The sequence below is a fragment of the Acyrthosiphon pisum genome, chromosome X (genome assembly GCF_005508785.2).
Source record: "Acyrthosiphon pisum isolate AL4f chromosome X, pea_aphid_22Mar2018_4r6ur, whole genome shotgun sequence".
Lineage (NCBI taxonomy): Eukaryota > Metazoa > Arthropoda > Insecta > Hemiptera > Aphididae > Acyrthosiphon > Acyrthosiphon pisum.
In genome coordinates, this window is record NC_042493.1 from 132,390,739 (window position 1) to 132,401,830 (window position 11,092).

At 27.9% G+C, this 11,092-nt stretch overlaps 1 protein-coding gene across 1 annotated transcript; it reads right to left on the reverse strand.

The window, feature by feature from the left end:
* Positions 1-2,744: 2,744 nt before the first annotated feature.
* LOC100569844 (SUMO-conjugating enzyme UBC9-B-like) lies at positions 2,745-10,658 on the reverse strand. The gene is made up of 6 exons (XM_029485528.1): positions 10,593-10,658; positions 10,440-10,518; positions 6,882-6,886; positions 5,644-5,761; positions 5,402-5,546; positions 2,745-3,078 (listed from the first exon to the last, which is right to left on the reverse strand). The coding sequence occupies exons 1-6, from the start codon at positions 10,656-10,658 to the stop codon at positions 2,745-2,747; spliced, it is 747 nt and encodes a 248-aa protein (XP_029341388.1).
* Positions 10,659-11,092: the final 434 nt, after the last annotated feature.

The window sequence follows — 11,092 nt, forward strand, 5'->3', positions numbered from 1 at the left end:
ATATCGTACACTGATATTTCAATTTTTAAATGTTTAAGAAAATTATTTTTATAACTCCAGTTTTTTCAGCGTCACGACAAGTATACTCAAATATGATACTCAGCGAATGTGTCAAAATATATTTGACATGCAATAATATGCTTCACGTATAAAATATACATAGTTATAATCTACACACTGTCATATTATTAATATTATAAAACTCACTTACCCACAAGTCACAAGACACATTTAATAGGATCGGAGGTGGTATTTAATTAAGGCGTTTAGTATAGGCAATATTTAAAGTTCGTTCGTGTGTGACTTGCGAATTATAACTTTTTATTTTGCAACCATTATGGTTGTGTATATTATCTGTGATTTCGATTTCATCAAATGGGCTTTGACAGGAGTAAATAGAAAAAGCTATAAATTCTGTTTTATTTAAATTTAAAGTAATTTTTTTTGTATATAGTTTTCGAATAATTTGGTTGAGTCCAGTAGATGCTTTAGCATAGACTGAGTCCAATGATGTATCAGAGTACAGTAAACATGTATCGTCTGCATATGTAAATATTGACCCATTCGTCTGCGAGTCACAAATGCTGTTAATATATATTATAAATAAAATTGGGCCTAAAACACTTCCTTGAGGAACACCACAGTTAAATACAAGTTCTTTCCCCAAAACATCATTTACCATAACCATTTGCATTCTGTCCTTTAAGTAACTTGCAAACCAGCTTAGACTATTATTTTTTATTCCAAAATTTGGTAATGTTTTTAACAAGATTTTATGGTCAACAGTATCGAATGCTTTGGCGAAATCTAGGAAAATCCCTATAGTTTTATCACCACGATCCAGCCCTTTGTATATATGCCTAGAAACACTATAGATTGCATCCACAGTACCTACACCTGGCCTAAACCCAAATTGGTTCTTAGAGAGAAGATGATGTTTTTCCAGGAAACTCATTAATCTAGATTTCATAATTTTTTCTAAAAGTTTAGAAAAATTGCATACCATTGAAATTGGCCTATAATTACTCATACTTTCTTTATTTCCATTTTTGAAGAGTGGTTTGACTATCGCTAGTTTAAATTTCGTAGGAAAAATACCTTCTGATAGGCTCATGTTATATATATGAGCTAGAGGGCTAGATATAAAAACTGAAATGTTTTTTAGTAGTTTGACAGTTATTTTATCAAAGCCTGAGGCAGTATCATCTTTTAAACTGTTTATTAAATCGATTATTTCATTGCTATCGACAGGAGATAAAAACGAGGCATCAAAAGATGTTTCATATGGTTTATTAGATTCTATCGGTTCAGTATTACTAAAGTTATCTTGCAATTTCTGTCCAACGGAAGTGAAAAATTCATTAAATGTATCAGTTGCTTTTTTTGGATTTTTTTGTGCATTTATGATTAAATCATTGACTTTAAGATGTTTTATAGTTACTTTATTTTTCAAGTTACTCCCCCCTGTAATATTTTTTATTAATTTCCAAGTCAATTTGGGATTATTTGTACAAGAATTGAACTTATTTTTATAAAAGTTGATTTTAGCTAACTTAACAATTGTATTAAATTTGTTTCTGTATTTTTTGTAGTAATTAAGTAGATTTTTATTCAGAGGATTATTTTTAGACTTAAGGGAAAGTTCATTTTTTTGACGAGAAGAACATAATAGCCCGGCAGTCATCCACTCTTTAAGTCTTTTATTTTTAGATACAATTTTTTTATTAATTGTGCATGCATTTATTATACAAAGTAATTTATCATAGAACAGGTTAAGAGCCATATTTATATTGTTTTCATTGAGGACAGATTCCCATTTCTCAACTTTCATCCTATCGTTTAGGAGCTTGTAATCTATAAATTTAAATGTATCTTCGTAGAATATAAGTTATCATTGAGCGGAATTGCCGTGATTGTAGGAAAGTGATCAGATATATCGATTTGGAGAACCCCTGCTTCAGTATTATCTAAAAGGTAATTGTTATTGAATTTGAGAAACATATGGTCTATACAAGAGTGTGTTTCATTATTGGGAAGTCTAGTGTACACATTAATCAGTGCCATTAGTAGCCATTAGTAGCTAACATATCTAAGTATTCGTTATCTACATTGTCATTACCAATTATATTGACGTTCATATCACCTGCTAATAGTGTACGATCGTTAAACGAAGTATCTGATATAATAATATTATTTAGTCGAACCAAAAATTCATTGCTATTTAATGAGGGCGATCTATAAGTACATAACAAGTTAAAAGGAGTTTTACAGTAGTTACTGGTTAAGGATATTTTAAAAAAATTGGCTTCTACAAAACCATACTCAAATGAGTCTACAATTGTTAAAGTATTTCTAATAAAAACTATTATGCCGTCATTTTGATTTCGTTTAATTTTTGTGTAACAAATTTGAAACCCAGGTATACTATATGAGCAGTTATTAATGTCATGCCATGTTTCAGTTAAAATAATCACGTCTAATTGCTTAAAATTAACATCATTTTCAAAAGATAACAACAAATTATCAAAGTTTGCATTAGCACTTCTAATATTTATACAAATTACACTTAAAAACTTATTGCAAGATAAATCAAAGGTATTAGCGAACTCACTAATAGTTTCAAAATATTTAGTTTTATAATGTGTGTATGAATTAATGGTATTAAGAATATCCATAGAAATGAGAGAACAAAAATACAATACCGGTGTTACGAAAAATTATAATATAGGATAGAGATATGTAAGTTAAACAATTAATGATAAAGCTTTTTCGTCACCAATAAGTAAAGCCTTAGAAGTTTCATCTTTTTTAACAAAAATTTTACTATTCTTAAACCAAATAAACTTGTAACCTAACTCACGTGCAGCTGATCTGGCTTTTAAGAAGATGTATATATTTGATTGTGTCATTTGTTCATTTATGTAGATATTTTCACTTGCCCATTCCGTGTTGAGATTATGTGCATTTAGTTTTAGTTTTCTTGCTTCAGTTATAAGCTTGTATTTATGTTCTTTGGAGTCAAGAATAGCTACAATTTTTCTAGGTTTATTACTTTGGCTTGAAAAAGTTCTGTATGCGCTACATACCGAGAGACTAACGTTTAATGTTGTTTAATATTTCGACACAGTTTTCATTTTTCTCTTCTTGGACACCCAAAATTTCAACATTGTTTTCTAAAGATTTCTGTTCGAGGTGATTTATACGTTTTGATAGATTTGACACTTCTTCGGACAATTTAATGTTTTGTTCCTTAATTAACTTATTTTCTCCTTGTAATATTTTGATGTTAGACATAATTTCTTTTAAGTTACTATTAAAATTATCGAATTGTTCGCTCATAAATTTAACAGACTTAACTAAATCAGCAATAGTATCATTTGAAAAGGAGCTAGTATTGACAAAACTACTAGGCGCTGTAATAGAATTTGTGTTTTTTTTTTTTTGTTTTGCAACCAGAGCAAGACCAAGTTTCTTTTGCTGCATTAGTTAATTTCCGAAAAGATGCTTCTCTAAAGCTTGCACAGCCAAAGTGTAGAAAGTCATTGCACTTAACACATTTAATTTCGTTACCGGTATAAATATCATCATTGTAGACTAGGCACAACATTTCAAACGAAAATTCCGAGATAGTTACGTAAAATATAGGTAGTATGAGATTTAATACCTGCTATTCGGTTATCTAAAGTACGAACATGAACACTATCAATATGATGGACTTTGAGACACTGCAGTGATAATCAGCGATCGACCGTCTTTGCCGAGCGCAGAAACGTAACTGAAAGAATAGAAGACAAGTGTCATAAGCAGTGTTGGGAATAGATAACTAATAATTTATTTAGATAAAGATAAAGATGACTGTAATAATTTTTATCTAGATACAGATAAAGATAATTATACTAAATTTAATTTAGATAAAGATAAAAATTAGTACATTTTTATCTAGATAAATTTCGAAATTTCAATATATTCAAACTATATTTATAGTGGTTTGGGGGGTGAAATTGAGAAAAGTGGACTGGCCGATCTCAAGTAGACATAATATCGAATTCAGATCAGTTTTAAAAATTATTATCGCATTACTAGGGCGATGATAGACAAAAGATTGGTATGTTTTGGCTAAAATAACTGTCCGCCACCAATCCCCTTAATAATATTACAAAAATAAGACAATAATGAACGATAGTGATCTGTGTGATGAGACAAGCTAATCTTATTGTGACAGTGAAAATTATTTCTCTCTTATTTCTTACAATTTCGTTGCGGCGGCAACAGTTGATTAAGACACCAGGTGTCTGTCGTGTTTAGGTACAGACTATAAAAGCGGTTCTCGACCTTTTTCACAGTTTGACAATTTTCATATGTACCACTTGGCCGAATAACATTTTTTTTTATTATAAAATATTAATATGTTATATTATTCACAAAAACAATAGGTTAGGTTAGGTCAGGTCTTTATAATATTACAATAGATATAATAATAATAATACTTATTTTAAATATCGACAACAACTTTATACTTATTCTGCGGCGGAAACAATGTTCTAAACTCCTAACCCGATAAATGTATAAACATATGCAAAACAAAATGCATTCAATTCACAGCCCTGTTTACCACATTTTCCAATATTATGTTTACTAAAAAACTATTTGTCCGCAAAAATTTAAAATTAGTCCGCAAATTTACGTGAATTATCCGCAAAATATTGTATATACCAAAATTGGAAAAATCGAAAATGTACATGCTGTCGAAATAAGCTAAAATGATCCCAATAATTGTATAACTAATTATCTAATTTTTAAGAGGGATATATAAAAATATTTGGATTGATATAAAATAAATTATAATCATTAATTTATAAATGGCTCAAATCATTTATTATGGTATTGTATTTTATTATTGTGTTTAAAATTGTATAACATAAGTGTTTTTTAGTTGTTCATCAAACTAGAACAAAACTAATGAATGATTATTCTTGTTTTTCTCTGTGTATAAGAAAAGTAGCATTAAATTGATTTGTTCTCAAAATATTTATAAATACAATGTGGTTAATATAAATAATAGTACAGCTATAATATAAAAAAAAGAATATAGGTATAATCTTTAAATGTAAAAAAAAAGAGAAAGCTATTGAAAGTTTAATGTTGGTAATGATACATTTGGATATTATTATTGATTTACAGAAGTGAAAAATGTACTGAGGATTGTTACTATTTTAGTAGGATAATCAAATAAATGGATGATCTTCTCTCTGTCAACTATAACTATGCTCTGGACATCGCTTTGGCTTGTGCTCGGACACGATTGAAATATTCTACAGGATTTTGGCTAAAAAAAGTTATAATAATAAACATACCGTTTAAATTTTTTTTAAACTTATATTTTATATTAAAAAGTAGTTACCAATAAATATGATAGGCTTCAGCCTGGGCAGGATCTCTGATGTTGGGTTCATTTAAAAGATCTCTTATCCCCAACAATAACTGCTTAATAGAAATAGATGGACGCCAATCTTTTTCTTCGTCCAATATTGATAAGCACACAGTACCTAGTAAATCATGAATAATTATGATTAATATTTACAAATTTAATTTTAAAATTATATTATAGATATGAATAATTAAGACAGCTTATATTATATTTACCGGAGGGATAAACATTGGGGTGAAATAATGGAGGCTCAAATCTGCATTTTGGTGGACTCGATGGATAATCGTCCTTGAAAGTCATACGTAAGAAATACGATCCATTTTCCCAAGGAGTCTAGATAAAAATATTAATATGAAAATTATTTAAAATGTAATAAATATGTACATATTTATACATATATTAATACATTTTATTTATACATACATACATTGGATATTATTTTGTTTTAATCCAAGCAAAACATTAAATATATGGGTTCTAATGTATTTTTTTTTTATATATATATTATATCATATTTTTTAGGGTCCGAAGACGGTATTGGGACAAAATATCCAAGTAAAAATATCCAAGGTTAAAATATCCAACGGATAAAATATCCAGGGATAAAATAATCAATATATGGGACAAAATATCCAAATAAAAAAAAATATTTTTCCCCCTTTTTTTCTTTAGATACATTGTTCATTTTTAAATCACGTTTAACATTGATAATACTTTAATATAGTAATAAAATAATAATAGTAAAAATAATATTTTACGTTGTATAATATAATATCTATATTATAATAACGAGGCTTTAGTTATCGGTGTTACATTGCAATTACGTAAATCATATCTGTAATCTATATCGTAGTGGACATAATAAATTAGACCAAGACGACAATTTTATCTACAATTATCTGCTGTCATCGGTGTAGAAGCGAAGTATCGATAGTTATTATTGCAGTTTACCGATGACTATTGTAGGATTATTTTGTGCAGTGCGTCAGTGTGGCTTTTATAATATTTAGTGTGTTTTAATACTTTTTAAGTCATATAGTTAATATTTCATTTAATTTATTTTGTAATATGGAATTAATTAATTCAATTAAAGGGGGATCAAAGGCATGTTTAAAAGGCTATATGTAAGTTATAAAATATAAAGGAAAAGAAATAATATCATGGCGATGTGTGAAGTCAAATAGCTTAAAATGTCCGGCTATTTGTCAAACCCCATTAGATTACAGCAACCCATGTATAACAAAAGAACATTTGATAGTATGTAAAAGTAATCAGAATGATGTAGATGTTACAAAATGTTTAGATATTATGCTAAAAACCATTAGAACGAATGAAATAAAACCAGCTAAAGTATTTGCCAGAGAAGTTGCAAATTTATCCCGAGAAGTTCAAGCACGAATACCGCCGGAAGAAATTGTAAAACGAAGATTACGTCCACAAAAATCAAAAAATAATCCTGTGAGTCCAATTAGTTTAGCTGATTTAGTATTTGAAGTTGATTCCGAGTGGTGTACTCTTGGTGATACAAATTTAACAAGATTTTTGTTATATGACAATGTGTTGGCAGAAGAACGAATTGTTATATTTGCCACTGATAACACGGTCTTCGATATTTAACTAAATCGTCTACGTGGTATATGGATGGAAATTTTTCTCTAGCACCCAACATATTTCAACAACTTTATGTGATAAGAGTTGAAATAAATAATGTTTTCATTACGGCTGTATATATTTTATTAGAAAAAAAAACACAAACAACGTACGAAAAGATGTTAATTATTATTATGGAAAAATGTGAAGAACTAGAAATGTATCCTGATCCAAATACTATAAATTGTGATTTTGAAAAAGCCGTTATAAATGCGATAAAAATCACATTCGGAGATGATATTCAAATACAGGGCTGCTTATATCATTTATGTCAAAGTACACAACGGCAAGTGCAAAAACTGGGATTGGAATCATATTACAGAGAAAATGAGACGTTCAGTACATTTTGTGCAATGTTAGACGGGCTTGCGTTTCTCCCTGTCAACGATATTGAAAAAGGTAATTAACATGCATATAATTATAAAATAATTATTTGTACTATTGTACTTATATATTTTTATTTTTATTCAGGATTACTTTATTTAAAAAATAACATGCCAGAAAAAGCCAAAGAACTAGTTACATATTTTGAAAATACATTATAGTATTGGAAGTACTAAACGAATAAGACGTAAACAACGTAAAATTGCTGCTTTGTATTCGCCATCGGTATGGAATGTTTTATGTTATGGAAACAACTTTGCGCGATGGTAACCGGACAAATAATCAATGTGAAGGATGGAATCATAGGTTTTCGAATTTAGTAAGTACTTAGGTATACAATATGTATTGTATGTTGTATGTTATGTATGTATGATTATTGTCATTATATTAATCGGGCCGTGGGCCAATTTCCGGCCCGCCATCATTTAATATCTGGCCCGCGAAAGTAATCTACATAACAACACTTATTTGTGTATCTATAATATTTTACATTTACATTAAAAAAAAAAAAATTGAAAAAGTAAAAAATACAGTATAATATAATATATTCTTCATATTTAATTCTGAATCGCCATACCGTAACATTTATGTTGTTACATTATTGCCATTTAATAATATAAATAGCATTATCGTATCTTATGTTATTTTTGTACGAGCACGACGGCTGTAGAAATTTTGGAACCTAACCTATATTTAAAATTTCAATTTCTAGGTAACACATAATCATCCAAGTATTTGGACTCTAATAAAAAAAATGCGCTTGGAGATAGCCGCCGACGAAACGAAAATTGCACAAAGAGAGTTGGGGACATTGAATCCAACTCGAAAAAAACCAAAATATGTAAGGATGCAAGAAAAACTTAAGCTCCTTTGTCTTGAATATATTAATGGTGAAAAAGAATTAGATATTAGATTCTGAGCGGAGCGAGGGGCTATTGTTTTTACAGTGGTATTTTTTTTTTTTTTTCTTTTTCTTTTTCTTTTTATATCCTGTATACAAAATTTCTTCCAGAAGGAATGTTTTGAATTCAACATATAGTACCTTATCTTTTAGAAAATTGGATCAAGATGGTACTTTAGAGAGGTCTTTTTTCGATTTTCTCAATAGTTATTTAATGCCACTGGAAAAACCACCGAAAAATTACGGAAAAACGCTAAAAATGGGATTTTAATTTCTAACGCTTTGTTTATCACCATAGAACAGAATAAAAAATTGTAATATTTTAATATTAGTTCAACTTTTTACCTACATATAAAATAAATAATAACAATATAAAATATCCAGACTGACAAACCGTCTCCGCTCAGAATCGTTTTTCTTATACAATGATATTATATCATTGAATTCAAATTTAATACAACCATTATACAATGACCCACTTGTAAACTACTGTACAGCAGAACGACATCCACTTACCTGCTTTTTTTATAATTGCAATAGCAAATATAATACGATAATTTATTACCTCTTTTTAAACAATTTTTTTATAAACACATTTTATCTGAACTGACTATATTTATTTAAATATTATTAAAAACTTTTAGATGATATAGTGTAATACACAATTTCTATAACTAAAGATATAATTATTATATATAACGCAACATATTATTTTTATTATTATTTTATTACTGTATTATAAAGTATTACTGATATTAAATGATTTTAAAACGTGATTCAAAAATGAACAATATAATGAATTTAAATAAAAAAATTTATATGAGTATTAATAATACATTTTTATGATTTTTTTTTATTTGGATATTTTGTCCCTAGATATTTTATCCGTTGGATATTTTGACTTGGATATTTTGTCCTAGATTCCTGAAGACACAGTAAAAACTTCAAGGGAGGTTTCTGGTCACAAATTAAATCTACAATACATTTGATAAAAGTCTTTTTTTCCAGTACTTTAAATAAATGGAAAAAACAAAAAAAATTATGAAAAATCTATGTAAAAACTAGAATTATTACACAAAACAGTTTTTGAAAAGTTGATGTTGATTTACAATAATAATTCAAAAATAAATAATCACAGCCATGAAATTTTCAATGCACAAGTATATTTTAAATAAACTTTGAAATAAAATTAGAACTATAGTTACAAATATAAAAGATTTTCTTAGAAATAGGTAAATTTTGTTTATGGACCTATAAAATGGAATTGTGCATAGCAGTCCATGATAGTTATACCGAACGGATAAAAACATTGAATACAATTTGAAAGAGTAGTGTGTTCTTTATCGCCTATTGGATTGGCATCAGTTATCAAAGTGTGAACACCATTTACAATTTTACAATATAAGGCTCTATTTTTAAAAATATAAGTTGCTTTCATTCATTTAAAATTCAACAGATTTAAAAATTGTAATACATATTTTTTAAATTTACACTGTCATAAAAGGGGACCATCATGACTAAATAAACAGTCATGATCACTAAACAACCAATTTTTCCTCTCATTGCGCATTTTCCCAGACATGGCAAAAACAGTATAATTTCTATATAATTGTAATGTGAAAAATATTTTTTTCTATGATATTAGTGTTTCTTCCAAATATGGGGAAGAATAATAGATGTATAAAATATGCGTGCAGTAATCTAGCGATCATGCCTGTTTATTTAGTCACGGGGACCATTAGTCCTATACTAGGTTTTTTTTAAAGTCATAAATTGCATTGAAAAAACTGCACTACAATATCTGCATAATATTTCAAACTAGAGCTACTAACCCCAATCAATTAATATACTTAATAATGTAATATAAAATGAGAATTTCATGAATGCTGAAAATCATGTTTCAAAATTATACAAAATGATTTTAACTATATTCATTGATTTATATAAAATAGCTAGGAAACAGATAGATATGCTTATACCTAGAACATAATATTATGTTTTTAATTTAGTGGACATTTTTTATCAGACACAGGTGTATAATTAAATAAAAAAAAATGTTATCAATACTTACACCAGTTTTTCCAGGTATATAGCATTCCCAAACCATAAGGTTCAATGAGCCATCTTGATTTTTGGCTGGTTTAGCCACAAAACCCTTGAGATAAAAAAAAATTGTATTAAATCATTACATAAACATTTAGTATTTTAAAACATATTATTAGTACTCACAAATGCAGGATTTTTTCTCCATGCTTTACGTTCTGCTAATAATCGCATGACTGCAATACCACTCATTTTTCTGTAAAAAATAATACAATTTGAAGACAACTCTTAAAGTTTAAATAAAACTACATACATTTAAAAATGTACAGAAATTCTATTCAATAATCAATTTATTTTAGTAACAATTTTATGTTGACTATACCTACTGTATTATGTGACATTTATTCATAATGTGAACATTAATTCAAATATTATCTCTAGTCACTAGTATTCTAGTATATAAATTTATAATTTCACTCGCGGACAGTTGGACTGTTTTAATTGAAAACATTCGTTGATATAGATTAGCCATTAGGTTAGGATAAATTATATTAATATATATATATATATTGTATTTACCTCAATAACATGTACTTACTATGACAACATTAAGTCAATAATGGAGCCATTTTATTATCAAGTGAATTTTTCCTTAAGTAAACTAACCTAATGGCTAATCTATATAT

Bases quoted from the DNA above. Each gene is read 5' to 3' on its own strand.
- LOC100569844 (XM_029485528.1), bottom strand. From the start codon at position 10,658: ATGAGTGGTATTGCAGTCATGCGATTATTAGCAGAACGTAAAGCATGG. The intron at 5,547-5,643 runs GTAAATATAATA...ATGATTTACTAG, and splicing joins CCCCAATGTTTATCCCTCCG to GTACTGTGTGCTTATCAATA. The intron at 3,079-5,401 runs GTAACTACTTTT...CTCGGTATGTAG, and splicing joins GAAGCCTATCATATTTATTG to CGCATACAGAACTTTTTCAA.